General features: G+C 34.3%; 1 protein-coding gene across 2 annotated transcripts in view; it reads left to right on the top strand.

The window, feature by feature from the left end:
• The window catches only part of LOC136976934 (kelch-like protein 20), a 62,175-nt gene that overhangs the window by 30,095 nt on the left and 9,847 nt on the right, over positions 1–22,233 (top strand). For both annotated transcript variants that reach the window (XM_067272322.1, XM_067272323.1), the window contains exons 5-8: positions 3,742–3,913; positions 5,926–6,112; positions 20,394–20,540; positions 20,798–20,929. In XM_067272322.1, the coding sequence (XP_067128423.1) occupies positions 3,742–3,913; positions 5,926–6,112; positions 20,394–20,540; positions 20,798–20,929 (638 nt within the window). The remainder of the gene's footprint in view (positions 1–3,741; positions 3,914–5,925; positions 6,113–20,393; positions 20,541–20,797; positions 20,930–22,233) is intronic.

Below are 22,233 nucleotides of genomic sequence, written 5' to 3'. Positions count from 1 at the left end.
ATCCATTCCAAGACTTTGTTTGCTGTCTGAAAAATTGTTTGTTAACTGATCACCCACTGTATTCTCAATTTTGTTACAACAAAAATAAAATTGATAACATATATAAAAATATTTATTCATCTGTGTAAGTTTGTAATAAAATATACATTTTAATATTCTAACATTTACAATCAAATGTCTATACTTTATTTTAAAACTGTTATTCTTATATAATAATAATATAATGATTTATAATAGTAAAATGGGACTATAAGGTAAAAATTTTTGTTTACATATTACAATTATTTCAAATGTATTTTGGATTTTAATGTGTTAGTAATAGAAAATATTGATATTTATTTAATATAACTGATGGCTTGCTTTAATTGAAATTGTATTCACAACTTATCTATAAAAGGTGTGTATATATATCAACATCTCTAAACCAAATTTTATAGTTAAACAAATGATCTGCTAACCTATTGGGATATTATATGATTAAGTAAATGATTATAAACTAATGATTAGTTTCTAATAATTTAACTATGAGTTCAGGTTTAGTGATGATGATGATATTTATAAACCATGCCAGGATAAAAGCAATAGCTGGCTGAGTGCCACAGAGAGAGAGAGATAGTGAGTGCTGAAATCATCCTCAGTCAGTGCTGTGATTAACCAGTATTGTTATATCTAAATTAATAGTTCTAGAAGTGAAGATTGGATGGAGGTCTGGGTAGAGTGGCAATGCATTTGCATGGTATGTAGGAGTTGCAGCTTCAAATCTTGCTCCAGGCTAATTCTTTTCTTCCAGTTATTCTAAATTAAAAATTAATTTATAATTATTAAAATTAATTTAAGATGGCAGCATAAGCATCTGCTCTTAGACAAATTAATTAGTTTCTAATCATTTACATAGTTATATAATAGCCCGATAATTTGGCTGATCATTTGGTTTAATTATAAAGGGTATCCACTTAAACATCTATCCAGGGACAAAAGAGATGTTTCCAACATTGCACAAGTGTATGCATGTGGTGCATGCTTGTTCCAGTGCTATTTTAGCACTGGAGTAAGCAACCACCACACATATACTTGTACATTTTAAATTGATTCCCTTCAGTTATTTTAACTGAAGGGAATCAATTTCAGATGATTTAGCATAATATACAAGTAATCTCTGATTGTAATAACTACCTCTTAACCTGTTACCGGTGTGTAATCCCTCTTCATCCAAACTTGTAACTTAAAAAATAGGTGTATACAAATGTTTTCGAACCACAAACATTGGTTCTTCCTCAGGCAATACGAATTTCGTTGGAACTGCCGTTCGAATCACTTCAAATTCGTCGAAATTATGCTCAAATTCACGTTTCCTGTTTACGTAATACTGAGGCATGCGTATTAGGTGACCAACTCTGCTATCATAAACTACCATTCATAACAGCCTGCCATGCTAGTGAAAGTGTAATCTTGTTCTTATAATTAATGCACCAATTTTCCTTAAGGCTGGCTAGGTATATGGTGGCCACCTCCAGCCATTTGATATGGTGTGGGTGCCGTGCGGTGCGGATAATTCTTGCTTTATCTAATTCAGGGTGAACATCAGGATCGGATGCATACGTTGCCAGTGCTGTTGTGTTTCTTTGCCTCTGAATATCCATGGCGTGCTCTTTAAGTCTAATCTCTAGAGATTGTTTGGTGGAGCCCACATATAGAAGGTTTCTGTCCCATCTGCTATCTATAACCAGAATGGTGTAGACTCCTGCCAGCTTATCTCTATTCGGTTCATCCTTTCCGTTGGTTAAGATGTTAAATAATGTCGTGCATCTTCTGTAGGCGATGCGTACGTGTTTCTTTTTCGCTATCTCGCATAGAGCCTTATGACATATGGATTATATGTGATAGCATATGGTTGTTTACGATAGCCGAGTTGGTCACCTAATGCGCATGCCTCAGTATTACGTAAATGGAAAACGTGAATTCGAGCATAATTTCGACGAATTTGAAGTGATTCGAACAGCAGTTCCAACAAAATTCGTATTGCCTGAGGAAGAACTGACGTTTGTGGTTCGAAAACGTTTGTATACACCTATTTTTTGAGTTACAAGTTTGGATGAAGAGGGATTACACACTGGTAACAGGTTAAGAGGTAGTTATTATTATTTTCCGATGTTGAGATGGAGTTTAGTAATCTCTGATTGTAAAGGATAAAGATAACATGGCAGAAATTTATATCAAAAAAGCTCTTTTTTTGTTAGAGAGTATGTTTAAAATGGAAATATAGAGACATAGATATTGAGTGTAGCATTATGGATGACCATGGAACAGGTTCATGTTGTCCTGTTCAGAGGTTGCTAAACCATTCTGCAAGCTACTGATGCACATCTGTTGGGAAATGGAAGTAGTGTACCATCTTGCTGGTACTCAAACCTACTGTAGTTGCACCAATGGCAAATCATCAATCCATTTGTTTACTGTTGTATTTAGGATGTTTAGATATCTGTCACTATTTTGGGTGCCATCAATGAGTATGGGACAAAGAAGCTGCTCACCCCAAATTCCACACCAGATATTTAGGGTAAAACATATTTGGTGTTGTGTATGTTGCTTGCATCATGGAGCATGCTATGCCAAATGTTGCACAAATGCTATTGTGATTGTTATACACTCCATTCCAGGAAAACAGTGCTTAATCACTATAAAATGTGCTGAAGAAAGTTGTGATAGATCATGCTATAAATTTAACATCTTATTGCATTATCAAAATTCTGTGTGGCATTCTCTGCATATTGTGCTTGTTATAGATAGCAGCAGAATGGGTGCATGTCATGCTCAACATAATATCTGGTGTTTTTGTATCTGCTGCAGTGTACAATCTAACCTAACCAATGCTGGAATGATCTCTTTTGCATCTGGATAGATATTATTTAGTGGACACCCTGTATATTGCATCTTGGAAAGGTGTTCAAGATTTATATTCTCTGATCCTAGTAAATATACAAATTTGAAACTTTGAGTGTCAGTAGATCAAAAAACTGAATATTTTTATACTAGTTTGATGTTTTTACCTTTGATTTTATAAATCAAAATGGTTATAACTAAAATTTGAAATAGTATCCAATGTCTTGTGGCATGTTGTTTTGATGTAATTTGATGGTTTGTTTGACTTTGAATCTGATTGCAAAGTTGAATTTACCATTAAAAATCCTTTAAAATGATGTGCCACAAGATGTGGATTTCTACTTGAAATTTAAAGTTAGAATCATTTTGACATTTAAAGGTGAAAGGTAAAGGTGAAAATAGCAGGAAAAGATGCATGTTTTGGTTTATTAATACTCTCAAAATTTTAAATTTTTATAGACCCCAAAAATATAAGCTTGGACTATCCTTTCTGGGACATACTATATAATTCTAAATACATTTTAAAATGTTTTAATAAACTCTACATGTAAAAAATTATTTATGCTATTACATTATTACTTCCACTAATAATACAATACATGCATTCAGTTAAAAGTGGAAATAAATTATAAATGATAAATTTGAAAAATAACATTTAATAATTGAAAAATAAATTATTTAAAATGAACATGTAATTATGTAACAGTATTTATTGTTTGTAATATATTAATAATGTTTTCAGATTAGATAAATTCATTTTTTGATAATAGTCTACTAAAATTTGAACAAAAACTTTTGAAATGAAAATGTTCTAATTGCATTAATTTAAAAACAATTTTTTCCTCAAAAATGGTGAAATAGGTATTTTCAAGATGTAGTACAACAAGAAGAATTTTTAACTTTAAGTAGAAGTAAATTGATTGAATTTATAAGTAGTGATGAGCTTGAAGTTGAAAAAGAAGAAGATGTATTTGAAGCAGTTCTCTTATGGCTTAATTATAATGTTGAAGTCAGGAAAGAAGAATTTGAGAAGGTCAAATTTTTATTCTTTTAATCTTTAGCAAATCAGTTTGTATGTTTTTTCTTACTACACATGTTTTTTTAAATGAAACTGTGTCTTAATTACTTCTTAGTTTCAGAAATATTTATTTTATTGTCTAAAGAGAGAATGAATGAAATTCATTTATAGAGAAAACATTTTGAAATAGACCTCAAATGAGACTCAAATTTGTTGTTATTTTAAGTAAATATATCATTCAGTTCTTCCAATAAAGTGTTTCTTTCAGTTGATGTTGCATATTTTTTTTTTATATGGAAGCATTAAGACATTTGAAGTGAATGCAAGAAAGATAATTAAAACAAGTTAATAGAAACTTGTTTAATTTACTGTGTAGAGATTAGGGTTTCTCAAACAGGATCCTGGGATCCTGGTTGTTTTTTTTTAACCCGGGAAATACTTAGCATCCTGGGAAATCCCGCAAATTTCTTAAAAGTTCACTTTTTTTTATTTTATGTTAAGGCTGTGGAAATTTTGCCAATAGAAAGTATAATTAACTCATAAACTATCAGAATACATTTGTATTTATTAATTTTAAACCTACTTATTAGTTTTTTTTAATTTTTCCTTGTTATGGCATGTCACAAATGGTCAATAATCAATATGTAGCTTATTTGTGGCAGGACTGTGAAAATTCTTTACTTGTCAGAACCTGTAATATCTGGAATAATTGTGTTTATACTGTCTTAATTTTTAACCATGCCCAGTAGCTTCAATAGCTGCATAGCTGTAACGCCAGGTTGTGCAAATTGGGCAAGGATACAAACGAGTATGAAGTCTGCAAGTATGAAGTTTTTCTTCATAAACCTAATTATTAAAGCCAAACGAATTGCCGAATTATTGGACTATAAACTTGATGCCGCTATTAAAGCAGCCGAGGCAGACAAATCAAGAATACTAGAGAGCAAAAGAAGTACTACAATCTCGAAAATGAACTAGAAATCTTCCAGGCTACAGGTGAAAAAATACATAACATCCGTCTTCTTTTAAATGCATTAAACACAATTCCACTCACATCAATTGAATCGGAAAGGGCATTCTCGGTAGCAGGACTTTTCATTACTAAAATAAGAATCAGATTGAGTGATGGGAGTATTGACCATCTTTGCTTTTTAAAATCTTATTAAATCTTATTATAAAAATTTACAATAATATTTTGTATTATGTTTTATTAAAACATGAAAATTACCTTTTAGGTTCATTTTTTTTAATTTTCAACTCAGTTCAAAGCCTTTTTATTGTTGTTGTTGTTGTATGTAGTTTCCAGCAAACTTTAATAAATTTTTTTCTATTTGTGAAAATTTCTACGTAATTCATAGGTAATTTTTAATATATATCTTACACAGCATTATTAATATGAATTTGGAGGTTGCAAACATATTAAATTACTTTAAAAAATGAAAAATAATTATATCATTTGATTTCAAGATATTTTGTATATTTTAAAAATAATTAATTCTATCCCGGGAAACAGTTATCCTGGGATAAGCAAAAGACTGGGAAATGAGAAACCTAGTAAAGATCTAATTCATATGTTTTTCCTTTCACTGTTAATTTGAAAATCAATAAACAAAATTTTTAAATAATAATTCTTTCTGTTATTTATTACTTCATTAAGTTCTGAATTTTGTTTTTTTTCCTTATGTGTCTTAGTATGGCATAAATGAATATATTAAAACTAACAAGAAATATTAAGATCAATCACATAAGAATAAAATCTTACTAAAATATTTTAAGATTTATTGAACAGTGTTAACTTTAGTCAAGATTATTTGAAGATTATTATTAATCCTGGATAAAATACAAATGCCAATTCATTTTACTAAAAAATTTTATATTTATAGAAAAGTAATTTGTAATTAGAATTAAAAATATAATTAAAATTAACAGTTTATTATTTTAGCAATTTTTAAAAGAATAATGTAAAATATTTCTTAGACATGATTGATTTGAAACTAATATAAACTTTTTGAATTCGAAAAAATTAGATTATGGAACATATAAGACTTCCTCTATTAAGCCCATATTATCTGAATGATCGTGTTAGTACAGTCCCAGCAATATACAATTCACCTGAGTGCAGAGAGTTATTGGAAGAAGCTAAAACATATCACCTGTTACCCGATCGACGCCATGAATTGAGCAGCCCAAGAAGTAAACCAAGAAAATCTATGGGTAATTTAAAATTTAAAATATTTGTAATATCAAACTATAAAGGTAACAGATTCTTTTTCTCACAGTGTTGTCAATTATCTTTCATTATTGCATTTTACAAAATATTGAATAAATCTACAAGGATTAGAAAAATTATTAGAAAAATAGCACATTAGTAGGGAAAAATAATGATCATGTGATTTAGGTGGCATTGCAAGCATTGTGGTTTAAAAGGCAACAAAGATGGTAACTTCCAATTATAATTACTTGATGATTGCTAAAATTTAAAACTTTTTAAAGGAGATACATAATGTAAAAACAATTGGGTGAAAAATGAAGCCCTTAAGAAAAATAGTTGTGTACTTATTTTGAGTATTGTTTTTGTCTTATCTATGAGGACTATCTGGAAAGTAACTTCTGTTTTCACATGGTGCTGGTAGTGATGGAGATAACAATGCCATATTTGGCAACAGTATAGAGTGAGTCAATACATATCCAACTGTGGCAGAGTGTAGATTGTGTTCTCTGTCATCTTGCAACAACTGCTGTTCAAATGTATGCTGCCATTCAGAATCCCACTAGCTGTGAGGTGCACTTAGATTTCTGTTAGCTAAAAACTATAAAGCTGTTGAAATCCATTGTCAGTTGTGTGAAGTATATGGAGAGAACATAATGAATGAGTGTAAATTGAGCAATGGTGCAGTGTTTTCAAAAAAAACTGTAAAGTACTTAATTTTTTTTTTTAGTAGCTTAGTAAACCGACTATAATTACGGTCGGTGAAACTTCCGTTAACCTAACGGGTACTTTACGCGGATTCGAGATTAGTTTGCCAGGCCTGGGATTTTAAGCGTGCACCGAAAAATTAGTAATAATAACGACAAATATCAAGTCAGATCAAAAGTTCAAATATATTTAATTAGCAACTAGAACGTACTACGTACAAATATCAATAATTCCAAACAAAATTTATTAACGAAAATCAACAAGTCAATCCGACAATAAACTTAGCTACTTAGCTTAACTTAATACTAATTTCCCTTTGAAATTCGACAAATCAAATTCTTAGAAACTAGGAACAAAATCTCTTACTAATTAAACGTCTATCCGTCACCTCACTATATGAAGAAAACTATTTCCTCAATACTTTCGATATCGTCAAATCGTCAATCGAACTCCTCTTTAACACCTTGGATCATCCAATTATCAATCTGGACTTCTATCAGAAAATACTTCGCTTTCGAATCTACCTCACTCTCACAGTCGCCTCGATTTGGAAATCACCTCTGTTTGGAAATCACCTCTCCTTCTTCGGTTAACGTACGGGTTTTATACTGTGAGGTGACGTCACACTTGAGCTGGGTTACTCCCCTTATTTACATACTTAGTTGCTAACATTAACTTTCTTTTCTGGCAGCTTTAAGTTTCCGACAAAGCTTATAAACTGTTTACAAAATATTTATCATAATTTTCTAGGATGTTTAAGACGGTTTATCAAGTATTTCTCTACTAGTGATTGTGGGGACTCCCCCCTCCATTTTTTTTCTGCGGACTGTTACTTCCGCTGGGCAGCGCAAGTGCGCAAGATTTTTTCCTACGGCGCTTATTTCTCCGTGAGTTGTTTTATCTTCATTTCTCATTACTAACAAGAGAGTGGTGGGGAACCTTCGTCCTAAATAAACATAAACCCCAAACAAAAGATAATAAAACGGAAATAATAATAAAATAAAAATAACGTTCGGACTCAGTTCCTTACAAAACTATTCACCTGCATACATGTGCACTCAAATATAGCTGCAACAATTCAATTGGGAACTGTCTGATCACTCTCTGTACAGCCTGAACTTGGCACCTAGTGGCTACCATCTTTTAATGCACATGAAGCTGTGGTTAGCATCATGGTGCTTTGACGATGAGGAGGAGTTGCAGTCAAACATCCACACATGGCTGAAATTACATGTGATGGAGTTCTATGATATTGGAATACAAAAACTTGTAATGTGATATGATAAATACAGTGGAACCTCGCTTAACGAGCATAATTAGTTCCAGAGTCTTACTCATAATGCAAAACAATTTTTCCCATATAAATTAATGTAAAATATGATAATGCATTTCAGTTTCATGCCGAAAAAAATACTCAAATATTTTATGTATAGTGTTTATTGAATGACAATTATACAATAAACATCGTTAAGGAGCATGAATCGTCATATTTTCTTCTAGTGCGGAATGAACCAACTTGAAATGCGAATTTGGTTTGCAGAAAACAAAAAAAATCCAAAATAATTTGTTTGATAAACACACCAGACGACATGCCAAATTCTTGGGCTATGTAAAGGCTATTATTAAATAGTAGAAATTAATTAATTTGACTAGAGGTGGGTAGTTATGTTTTCATCTCATATTAAATTTAATAATTATAAATAAACAATTTTTAATTTAGACATTTCTGGAATTTAATTTGGAATCGGTCTTTAAATTTAATATGAGATGGATGCATAACTGCCTACATCTAATCAAAATAATTAATTTCTAGTATGTAATTATAGCCTTTACGTAGCCCAAGAATTTGGAATATCGTTTGGCGTCTTTATTATATAACGGACTATAGTTGTTGATGTTTATACGTAATATGTGTGAACACAAGTTTGGGAAAATGTATGATTACAAGCGACACTAAGATGCTAACTGAACAAGTGCTAAACACTGGCTAATGGAGCATGCGCACATCAGTTTTTTGGGATGCCAAAGGAATTTTGTTAAATTGACTATCTTAAAAAAGGAAAAACTTCACAGGCCAATACTATACAACACTTTTGGACAGCTCAAAGCAGCAATGCAGAAAAATCATCCAAGAATGATAAAGAAAAAGTTTAACCATGATAATGTGCTCACTCATTCAAATGCAGTTGTTCAGCAAAAACTGACAGCAATTAAGTACAAAATTTTCTAAATCTACCATATTTATTGGATTTGGCTCCCTCAGACTTCTACCTGTTGCTGAAACTCAAGACATTTCTAGCTGGGAAGAGATTTTGGTCCAATGAAGAGGTGATTGAGATTGTAAATAGCTATTTTGGGAGCCTCGGAGGAAAATAATTTCTGGGAAGGAATTGAAAAGCTGCAGAAATGTTGGATCAGGCATTAAGATTTGAAGGGATTATGTTGAAAAAGAAAGCATAACTTGGAAATAATTTATTTTGTTTTCATTGTCATTTTGGAAGCTTTTCAATCCACCTTTGTGTAATAAAATTCCTTTTATTGTACTAATGTTTTTTTAATAACCAAATGGAAATTACTTTCTTGATAGCTTATATAATATCATCATCTTCATAGACAAAGAAATCAAATCATACTGATGTGATTCTTTGTTTGGCATATAAGTTAGTATGTAATCTTTGTTCAGACAGTTTAAATAACTTAAAATAGGAAATATCTGATTTTATTTTTTTAATCATATTTAAATGCATTAATTTTTATTTAAGAATGTAAAGATATGATGATAGGAAGAAGAGAACTGCAGATCCTTTTTATATAATGATTGAGAAGCTATGGAAATACAGTAGACCCCCCCTATAACACGGTAGATATGTTCCGTGTTGTACGAGTCACTGAAATACACGAGCCAATCACAGCCCGGCACGTGTGCAGTTTAGGGGCTACGGCTATTTGAAAGGTTTTCTTCCATAAAATTAACCGATTCTAGACTAATTTGACTCAACATTTTCAAAACATGTATAATTTTTTGGGAATAATCCATATAAACTATGCTATAAACAAAAAATTGTAGGATTACTTACCGAGTGTGCACCATTCGACGATGCATTGCTTAAGCTTGTTTTCATCGCAAAGCGGCTCATCGAACAGCCAGCGCATGTTTCCTAATAAGTTATTTTTTTGCAAAAAATTTGCTGAACTTTGGAGACATGATTAATATAAATATAATTTTTATGGCCGTTAAATAATAAATGGTTTTTAGTAGGTCCACTGCTCGTCTAAACTCGACAGTTTGTGCAATGTCCGCTATTGGTCCAGATTCGACCAATCCTGTCGTGACACGAGTTGGCGATGACGTTTTACCATGTTATACGAGTCTCTTTTAACGTGTTATACGAACACGATTGCAATTCTTTTGTGGTGTTATATGAATTCGTGTTATATGAACCCGTGTTATAGGGGGGGTCTACTGTACAGTATCCCCTTATTATAAAACACTTGGCAGGAGACAAAGAAAAAGCATGGTATATCCAGCAGCACAATATAATAGAGTAATAAAAATTCTGAGCTTTTACTAAACAGATTATACATACTATGGAATCTCTATCCTCTATTCTTTCATCAGTGTTTCCAATATGAAATAAGCTTAGTTTTTCAATACAGTGTGCCACAAAAGTATAGAACCACTACAAATTTACTATAGGAAGGTTAGGAATTACACGTATGATGTAGCTATCTTTCTTATATTGTTCAGGATTTATCAAAAACATAATCTGTCAAAACTCATAGTTTCCTATATTGCAGCAAACAGCAGAAATTGCAAAAAAACTGATTTTAATCACCAGAAAAATATAGAATTGACTAATAAATGAATGCAAAAAGAAAAACCTTGTAACCGGTGCAGTCCAAGTTGTTACGCAAACGTTTTCGGACCCTCACTAGGTCCTTCTTCAAGCGAAATTTTCTTTTTCGACCGTTCCATTGAATACTATCCTCCCAACGGATAAAAATTCGAATCGTCCGAATTCCGAATCTAAGGAAACCGCGTGTTATCCAATATTCCAAAGTTTTCGTCCGACGATCACGTGCTTATCTTCGTGACGTAATCATCCAATGTCAGTCTGATCGTAACTTTTTTGATGCGACTTCTCCTTAAGGGCCCTTGTTTTATTCATTTGGCCCTCATTGTTTCGAACCGTTGTCTTGAATTAGAGCCTGCCACGCTAAAGATAGCTTCATCTTGTTCTTCGAATTGATTGGTTGGGAGTACTCGAAGGCTTTACAAATCTCCATTTGCTCCAACCATCTGAGGTGGTCCGTGTGGCGAGTGGTGGTGATGAGTTTTGCATTCGCGAAGTCCGCAGATATTTCCGGGTCCGAGGCGTAAATCGCAAGTGCGGTGCTTTTTCTGTTGGCCCCAATGTCTTGCTGATGTTCCTTCCATCTAATCTCCACTGATCGTTTCGTGGCGCCGATGTACATTAAATTTCTATCAAATCTATGGTCCTTTAAAGGGACCGCGTACACCCCTGGTAGTTTTCTTCTGTCCGGTTCATCCTTATCATTACGTAGTATTTGAAACATCGACGGGCATCGTCTGTATGCTATGCGTATTCGTTGTTTTTTCGCGATACTTCTATATAACGATGCCAACCTGGGATTGTAGGTTACTGGTACCATTCGTTGTGTTAGCTCTCCCATGTCGCCGTTGGGGGGTGGCGTCCTACTTGTATCATCTGCATATTGCCTCTCCAATCTCCGAATTAATCCATCAAATCCGTGCTCTTTTGCCAGTTCCCGCAGGTACCTCATTTCCTGTTTCCGTGCTTCCCGTGTGGAGCAGTGCGTGTGCGCCCTTCTGACCAAAGCTCTGAACGCCGCAATTTTGTATTGGTAGGGGTCACAAGAATTCCGCGGTATGTAAGTCGGGAAATTTGTCGTCTTGCGGTATATGGAGGTATTAATGCTGTTTTCCCCTAACTTTATGCTCAGGTCCAGGAAATGTACCGCCATCTCACTATGCTGTTCAAGCTCGACGTTGAGGCCATACTGGTTGTCATTAAACCGCTCTATGAATACTTCGATGTCTATGTTCGTTTTCCATAGCACGATGATGTCATCGACATATCTTGCATATATGCTTGTAACTCACCGTTTTCGGAAACAACAATAGGTTACATAATAATGAGGCAAGTACCAGACCAGGACTTTATTTAAAACTAATAATTTCCACAAACCACAGACAATATCAAAATCTTGTACAGCTTTCTCATAATAAAGAAAACGTTTTATCTCCTCCTCAAGCTATAAATAGTGTACAGCCAAACACAATTTCCTCGAACTTATCACTGACGTTTACCACCTTGGTCACCTGAAGCTCTCTCTCCTTTTGGTCCTGGCTGTTCCGCTTTTAATTGTTCATCCAGTGTAGCTCCGCACTGTCTAATTTACATAGGATGATGTTCCAGGATCGGGCAACGATGCAAACTAAGTTAAAAATTTTCGTTTTTTTTGTTCTTTTGGTCATTGGTGCTTGGGAGTTTGTCCGTAACAACAAAAAAAAGGAACCAAGAAAAAGAAAAGAACAAAATAAAAATAACGCCCCAAAACAAGAATTAATGATCGGACATTGACTCCTTTACACCCCTCCCCTCTTAAAAAAAAGAAATACTGGATATTTCTTTTATAGGGTTTGAAAAATATTATATACCAGTAAGGGTGCCCGTCCTGGTGCCGTAATATTGGTAATAAAGCTGTTGTTGTAGATATTTGTCGATGAGGAGGAGATTTACAGTTTCCTAACATCGATGATTGACAATAAATTGTAACCATTATCGGTGCTATTGTTTTCTTTATTCATTTCTTAGACCTCCGTTTGGCAGTCTGTCGGTAGTCTATTTTCTTTCGGGGCCGGAGTCGTCGGGGTGCTGGTGACGTCTGATCAAGAGGAACTGGTGATACGGTTGGAAATAAGTTGTATTTCTTAAGGTTTGATATATGATGTCGTCCATGTTTGGCTCCTGTAGCGGGGTCCTGTAGTTCGTAGACTAATGGCGATATCACCTTGGAAATTTCATAAGGTCCAGACCATTTCGGGGCAAATTTTGCACTAAAACGTTTGGGAGAACAAGAAATTGGATGAGTTTTTAATAATACAGGTGTACCCACCTTATATGAGAGTGGCTGCCGTCTTAGATTATACGTTCTTTCTTTTCTTCCTCCAACTGTTTGAGAGCGCTGTTTCTTCTTTCTTTTCTTCTTCCAATTGTTTGAGAGCACCCGTTTCTTCTTTCTTTTCTTCTTCCAATTGTTTGAGAGCGCCTTTCTTTCCGCACTAAGGGGTTGAGTTAGTGCGCGTTCAGGTAAACTTTCTCTCGAATCATCGGTTCGTTCCGCAGATCGGCGACTGGTCGGCTTTCTCCGAAATTCGTACTCCTTGGCAGTTCGCACTAAGTCATTAATAGAATAACAATGTCTAATTTCTAGATACTCACGTAAATTTAAAGGCATTTGAGTCGTTATGCATTGGACGATTTCTTCGTCCCTGGCGTAGGGTTTCCACGCACGGTACAGCTGAACAGTGTCCCAAATGTACTGTTCGACACCAGACATACCATCATACGATTGGCTGAATAATTTCTTTGCTAGAGCGACTTCGTCTGTAAGAGGAGAATACAATTCTTTAAGTAAATGGGAAAAGAGAGGCCAGCTATTACCTACTCTTTTCCGTCCATCGTTTCTCCACCATTTAGCTGGAGAACCCTCTAATAAGAAGGCGGCTGTATCAACCCAACGATTAGCTGAGACCTGATTAACGAAAAAATATTGTTCCATATCTTGGATAAAGTCGGCCGCCGGGTATTCAGATGTCCCGTTAAATGTTTTAGATGGCGTAGGTTGAGCATTGACAATCACCACCGAGGTATTTGGTGTCACTGGTGGGAGGGGAGTAGATGTACCTGTTGGCGGCCTATTGGGAATGCTTCCCCCCGGACTGGTTTGGCTCACTTCCCTGGGATCGGGTCGGTTCTCGGCTGGCGGCTCCGCCTGCTTAAAAGATAAGGCAGAAGCGATACTTGCCATACTTTGCGTCAGTGCAGCGACTTGCTGCGATAACGTTGTCAGCTGGTTTTGTAAAGTCCTGAACTCTTCACGAGTAATGGAATCTTCCTCAGACATTATTTTCTCGTCCATACAAAACAAATACACTAACGGTTCGATCTGAAATAAACTCAAAAAAAAAACTTGCTTATGACCCATAAGGTCCCTGTTCGGGCGCCAGTTATGTAACTCACCGTTTTCGGAAACAACAATAGGTTACATAATAATGAGGCAAGTACCAGACCAGGACTTTATTTAAAACTAATAATTTCCACAAACCACAGACAATATCAAAATCTTGTACAGCTTTCTCATAATAAAGAAAACGTTTTATCTCCTCCTCAAGCTATAAATAGTGTACAGCCAAACACAATTTCCTCGAACTTATCACTGACGTTTACCACCTTGGTCACCTGAAGCTCTCTCTCCTTTTGGTCCTGGCTGTTCCGCTTTTAATTGTTCATCCAGTGTAGCTCCGCACTGTCTAATTTACATAGGATGATGTTCCAGGATCGGGCAACGATGCAAACTAAGTTAAAAATTTTCGTTTTTTTGTTCTTTTGGTCATTGGTGCTTGGGAGTTTGTCCGTAACAACAAAAAAAAAAGGAACCAAGAAAAAGAAAAGAACAAAATAACAATAACGCCCCAAAACAAGAATTAAGGATCGGACATTGACTCCTTTACATGCTTATGTTGTTGTAGTACTGCGGAACTATCCTCTCTTCTAGTTGCCGAATTACCAGCTTACAGAGGTCGCCCGAGACCGCACTGCCCATGGGTACGCCTCTCCCCTGGGTGTAGGTAATTCCTCCAAATTGGAAAATCGAAGAGTAGCAAATCAAGTGCGCCAATTCCAAAATCTGATTGTGTAATCCCTCGTCGTTTACGTGTTGGAACAAAAAGTCTCTAAGTGCGCAAAAACATGGCGGTAGCTCGATGGATGGGTAGAGGGATCGGAAATCCATGACGGAGATCTGCTTCGGGCGTTCCATGCTTCTAAGAGTTTCTATCAATTCCCCAGAACCGGTTATCGAGAATCGGTAATTCTGTAAGTATGGCGCCAATATATTATGTAGTGCGGTCTCCAATTTACGTGTAAGGGCGACTGCTTTATCCACTACTGGTCGGAATTTGTGCCCCTGCTTATGGGTTTTTGCGAAAGCAAAGAGCTTTGGTGTGTCGGGGGCATCCACTACAATGTCTTTCGTACCCAGTCTTGCTGCCAGTCTCGATTTCGAGAAGTGTTTAACTTTGTTTTGGAGCTTTTCAATCTCGTCGCTTTTTTGAACCATACATCTAGTATCGTTAATGTATTCGCGTAGCCCTGTTTCATATGTTTCCTTCCTCATCACCACAAACTCGTTGGTCTTATCCGCTCTGAGCAAAACGATGTTGTTGGTCCGGAACCATTTAATTGCTTTGGATAGTTCGTCTTTGAATCGAATCTCCTGCGCGGAGTCTTTGCCGTTCCTAATCCTGCATGTGGCCATCCATCTGTGCATCTCTTTCTGAATTTCATTTATGCCGAGTATAACATTTTCAATGTCCGGGATACATGCCTTAACCGCTTCTTTTTTGTGGGGTGTGGGTGCGTACTTCAGAGCTTTGGTCAGAAGGGCGCACACGCACTGCTCCACACGGGAAGCACGGAAACAGGAAATGAGGTACCTGCGGGAACTGGCAAAAGAGCACGGATTTGATGGATTAATTCGGAGATTGGAGAGGCAATATGCAGATGATACAAGTAGGACGCCACCCCCCAACGGCGACATGGGAGAGCTAACACAACGAATGGTACCAGTAACCTACAATCCCAGGTTGGCATCGTTATATAGAAGTATCGCGAAAAAACAACGAATACGCATAGCATACAGACGATGCCCGTCGATGTTTCAAATACTACGTAATGATAAGGATGAACCGGACAGAAGAAAACTACCAGGGGTGTACGCGGTCCCTTTAAAGGACCATAGATTTGATAGAAATTTAATGTACATCGGCGCCACGAAACGATCAGTGGAGATTAGATGGAAGGAACATCAGCAAGACATTGGGGCCAACAGAAAAAGCACCGCACTTGCGATTTACGCCTCGGACCCGGAAATATCTGCGGACTTCGCGAATGCAAAACTCATCACCACCACTCGCCACACGGACCACCTCAGATGGTTGGAGCAAATGGAGATTTGTAAAGCCTTCGAGTACTCCCAACCAATCAATTCGAAGGACGAGATGAAGCTATCTTTAGCGTGGCAGGCTCTAATTCAAGACAACGGTTCGAAACAATGAGGGCCAAATGAATAAAACAAGGGCCCTTAAGGAGAAGTCGCATCAAAAAAGTTACGATCAGACTGACATTGGATGATTACGTCACGAAGATAAGCACGTGATCGTCGGACGAAAACTTTGGAATATTGGATAGCACGTGGTTTCCTTAGATTCGGAATTTGAACGATTCGAATTTTTATCCGTTGGGAGGATAGTATTCTGTGGGTGCCGGGAGGCGGCCAAAGCCTCGTTCCTCCTTTTTGTCGGCTAACAGGTCCATGAGACCTGCCCGCGTCAAGATGGCGGTTCGGATGAGTTACGCGTTACGCGAGTGGAGGAAGTGAATGGGGTCGACGGTAGAGCGGCGGATGATAATATTCGAATAAAAGACATAGCCAATGGATAATAACAACAACAAGAATTTATTTAAGCTAGCAGGATAATTACAAAAGGGGCGTGCGACGGTCGCCTCTTTCTGGATTCGTGGAGGGAGAGTTTACATAACTTCGGGACATACCTCGTGATCCGGGTCGGTCCTCGTAGTCGACAATATTTCGTCGATTATCGGCGGTTCCCCTCGATTTTGTCCGCACACGCACAGTCTAAAGAAAAACGTAACCGACCCCCCTTTTCTTTGTCGTCGCCCTTTTATTCTCTCGGTCACGAGTTCCAGTTTCGCCAACCCGCGTTTTTCGACTCTTGTTCCTCCTGATTCATCTTTTCTTTCTTTTGACTCATATCCCTTTTTCTTCTACTCGCGCGGAAAGGGATGTATCATTACCGGCTTCGAACTTTCACAATTCGATGGAACGGTCGAAAAAGAAAATTTCGCTTGAAGAAGGACCTAGTGAGGGTCCGAAAACGTTTGCGTAACAACTTGGACTGCACCGGTTACAAGGTTTTTCGGGAGATTGGATTAGTATTAACCCGGTGTGTATAGGTGAATTATGCAAAAAGAATTATTATACTACAAAATAGTTTAATTTAGTAATTTATTTGTACACCTCTTTTACTGATAACATCAAAAATGCAATTTGGCATGCTATCAACAAGGTTTTTATGATCAATGCCTCAAGGGAGTTCCAAGTAGTGACAATTGCTTGTTTTAAGTGTTCAGTGTTGATATACTGATGATTTTGGTCATAAATTCAGTCAACCAAGATCCCCAAATGTTTTCTATAGGGTTGCAATCAGGAGAATGAACTGGCCAATTTGTTTATTTTCAAACCACTGTTTCGTATCTCATGATACATGGATAGATGCATTGTTCTGTTGAAAAATAAGAGGAATTCTTCTAAATCTATGTTTGTATGGCAGCAATTTGTTCTCCAGAACTTTTTCATAGTTGGTACTGTTCATATGACAGGAATACCAAATCTAGTTTTATCAAAGCAGAAAAAGCACCCCAAACCATAACACTCCATGCCAGTAGAATGCTAAACCATCTGGCCCATCCAAATTAAATTTTTTTTTGTCTGAAAGGATTATCTGTACGACAAAAAGATCGTTATTTCTTGTACTAGCACGATAGGCCTAAACAAAAGAAAAAACTTATTCCATTGAGTGGCCATGTTTTTCCTAGCAATCTTGAGTCAGGCAGCTTTGTGCTCAGGCTTAAGAGCAGGGGCATTTCTCATTCGAGACCGAACAATGTTGTTGCTGTGTAAAACCCTTCTAACAGTTTCATGATGTACTTGAATACCCAAATTGTCCCAAACTTTAGGCATGGACACTGGAATTAGAAACTGCATCTGCAGTCTTGCAGGGTAAGAATTGAAGGACATTCACTTCTACGCTTTGGTCCATAATTTGCAGGATTTGACAAGTGATGTTGAATGACCTTTTTTTGAACTTGATGCTGTTTGCTACTGCCTGATGACTTAAACCAGTGCTTCTCAAAGCTACAATTTGTCCTTTCTTAAAGTCGGTTAAATGGGTACCATGAGGCATGATGAAAAAATACTTTCACACTTCAAACTTTCGAGAAAGATGGCAATTCTATACTTATGTGACAGTATATAAATTGATTTCCTCATCATTCCACAGTCAGCCACAACTTAGTTTCCTACAATTATGTTTTTATAATTTAGGTGCTGAATTACACATTAAAAAAAAATTATTTCTATCTGTTCTGACCTTAAAAGACCAACTTTTGAATGGTTCTATACTTTTGTGGAGCACTGTACTGAATTTTATTCATGGTTATATTGTATTAATTGACTTTTACATAAACATCAATACCAGGAATGCCTGTTTAGCATTTTTGTTTCTTTAACAATGACATTTAAAGACAAATACTGTTGATATAAAAACAAAATATCAGTTGCGATTTTATTATACAGTATTATATTTCATAATAAATCTTTAAAAATTTATGTAATTTATATTTTTCAATAGAAATTATAAATACAGTAATTGAAAATTAAAAAATAAATATTGAACATATAATAGAACATCAAAACTTATAAAATTACAGAGTAAAAATTCTCTAAAAGCAAAATAAAGTTACCACTGTATAAAAATTTTAGAACTTTCAATTAAAAAAATAAATAAATCTTTTCCTTACACATTGCCATGAATTCGAATTCACAGAAACTTGTAAATGAGGAGACAGTACTTAAAACCAATAAATAAACAACTCTTAATATCAAAAGGAAACATAACTTATAATTGATCTATCCACCTGTTTTGCTTATTTAAGTGTTGATGAATTTATTGTTTCACCTGCAGTGATAGTTTCAAGGACAATGGTAGGGATAAAATACTGTATTTTGTTGCAAAAAGAAATTCAATGGCAATTGATAATTTAAAATTTATTGACTCAAGTGCTTTTAAAATTTGGGGACTAAAAAAATGCAATATATCCAAATCTATAATATAATAAGGTATGACATAATGAGAGACTACTGTGTTTGGATATGCAGTTAATATATACTGGAGAATGTAGAAAATAGATTAATAAAATTTTTAATACAATATCTAGCTTTCCATTACTGATTGATTAAAATAATTCAAATTGAATTGAAGTTAAAGTGGTTGTTATTAAAAATCTAGATTATCAGCTTGCAGTCCTGCAAGCTGATAATGTGCTCAAAGGCTTTGACCAGCTAAACACAACATGAAACACCATCTGATTTTAACTGTCTTTTTAAGCTTGGCATTCCTACAAATAATAGTAGAAATAACAAATAAATTAATTAATTTCATTGGTGAAATAATTATTAATTATAAAAATGATACGAATGATTTTATTAGAATTGTCACATTTTTATTTTCATCAAACAAATAAATACATAAAATGAATTTCATAAAGATAATTACTGTAAAAGGTACTACCAAACTGGATGAGATTACATTAAAAGCACAAACTGACATCTGTAATCCAGTTAAAAGAAACCAATTTATAAGAACAAACGTTTTCAACTGTCTTTGACAGCCATTGTCAGAGATGTTACATTATAGAATGTTACATAGAACAAAATTTAAGTAAAACAGAACTCCTTAAGTTCATACTGGTTGTCACTTATAATAAAGTGGTTTCTTTTAATTGGATTATGGTTGCTATTTTGTGATTTAAGATAATTACTGTAATACTCACTGTAACAATTAGTCTTACAATACTGATAAGATGTAAAACATTCTCTGTACACTATGCTTGTTTTCTTAGGCTTCCATTTTCTCTTATAATGGCAATTATTCACTGTTTTCTTAAATTTTCTTCTTTAGGAAACATCTACCCCCTTATTTTTGCATGTTGGTATACAACACCAATCTTCTGACATTTTACTCTACTGTAAAAATATTGTGAGTAAAATTAAGTTAATTATTAAAAAAAGAAGAATAAGTACTTCCAAAATTACTATAAACAACATGTGCTATGTTTTCAATGTTTTGAATTTTAATGTTCTGCAGTGCTTCACAACACCACCTGATAGCCTCATTTGTAGTATTTTTCCCCATTACAAAAATAATTGATTAAAAAGTTAGTTCAGGAATTACAAGATGATAATTGATCAATTTTATGATTTTTTTAATTATTTGTTTGATATTTTAGTATTTATTGTAAATTTTCATATAGGAAAATATGTATTAAGGAAGGTAATTCTAATATCTTAGAATTTAATAATTATTTTTAATGCATTTTGTAATATTAAATTAAAACATCACAGAATCTTAAAATTTTAAAAATTTATATTTGTATTTTGAAAATATAGGAACAATTGATGTAATAGTTGCAGTTGGTGGAGAAGATGACAAAGTTGTATTAAGAAGTGTAGAATGTTTTGATCCTGTGAAATGTAAATGGTCAAGTTTAGCTTGTCTACCATTTGCTGTCAGTAAACATGGATTGGTTGTTACAGGTAATCCCTATTCCATTAAATTTTGGTGAAGTTGAAATTTAGACAGTTGGTCTTGAAAAAGGTTCTGTCAAAATAAAAATAATAGAATTTCTTAATTTATTAGTAGTTGAACTTCTTTAATATATTAATATAATAATTCAAAACTAAGATTATTTATTTCAATAGTGTATTGAAACTTAAAATGTAAAATAAACAGTTAATTATAAAATTTATAAATTTACATATGTATATTAATAGAAATTACTTTGTATTTTTAGGTCAAAATATGTTATACATGGCTGGTGGAGAATTTCCTGATGGTTCAGCCAGCAAGTCCATGTGGCGATATGATCCAGTTTTTGACTCGTGGCAAGAAATGGCATTTATGAATGTTGCTCGCTCAGAACTTGGTATTACTTTAAGTGATATGAATGAGTATGAAATGATATGAATATATATATATATATATAACAATATTTAACATTCTTGAAACTGTCGAACAAAGGATTTAACAATATGATATGAATAATTTATGTTCAAGTTATAAACAGAAATTTTTAAGAATTTATTTGGTTTGCAAAATTTAAAAAAAAAAAACTGTGTTACACAATTTCTATTATGTCAAAATTATTATTACAGTTTTGTTATATTGCATCGTTAATAGAAAGCTCACTCTTTTCAGCTTCCATGATGTCACACGAGTCAAAGTGGTAGCACACAAGCCACAGATTTATCAGGGGTTTCATGTTTTGACTTTAATGTTATCCACGACATTTACAATATCAATATCATTGTTGTCATTGACAACACAGGTGTACATCACACTGAGAATGTTCATTACAACTTGAAAAATTACACTTTCTTTTCTAGTCAACACTTTGTACACTGACAATACAAACAATTAGTGAAGATAGTTGATGCATGCATTGGAAACCGGGAGTCAATAGATGGGAGATTTTTGAACAAAAATCTATAGTTTACAAAATATTTTTTATATTTTATTGTTTTAATAACAAAAATAACAAAACAACTGAATTACAATATTAAATGCTATGATTAGCTTGTAATTTTAAAATTAAAAACCACTTCCATTGAAATCCATGCAAATGTATTATTTTTAAATATGTAAAGTTTTGTTTGTATTCATTTCCTGGATTCAATTTGGGGGTTAGATTAGCATGTTGTATCCACTAGTTATAATCATTGTCCTACAACTCTAACTGATGTTTAAAAATGAGCATTGATTCTTTCTTTAAGTCACTGTAGAAATATGTATGGGAATGCACATTTCTATAGTGATTACAATGCCTTCTTTCTTCAAATCACTGTATCTCATTGAAATGTTTGGAGTAATACATAAAGTTCATTTATTTATTTAAAAAATCCAAACAAGAAAAAAACACAGTGAAATAATAGGGAGAAAATTGGACTTTTGCTAAATTTGATGGTATGACCAGTGGTTTTTGTGAAGTTGCTTAATACAAACATCATTAATACAAAGTGCCAACTTTAAGCTCCTTCAACTTTATATTAATGGGGTTTGACTATATATTTTTATTGTGAAATGAAATAATGAATATTTGAAGTTTTAAAATTATTGTAACAATACACAATTTTTTAACACAATGAATTAAAAATTTCAATTGATATTTAAAAATTAAAATTTATTGATTTAATAATTAATAAATAGTTCATTAGTGTAAACTGCTTCATA

Source organism: Centruroides vittatus, unplaced genomic scaffold (genome assembly GCF_030686945.1).
Source record: "Centruroides vittatus isolate TY-2023 unplaced genomic scaffold, ASM3068694v2 contig_436, whole genome shotgun sequence".
Classification (NCBI taxonomy): Eukaryota; Metazoa; Arthropoda; class Arachnida; order Scorpiones; family Buthidae; genus Centruroides; species Centruroides vittatus.
This window is presented reverse-complemented; position numbering and strand designations above follow the sequence as displayed.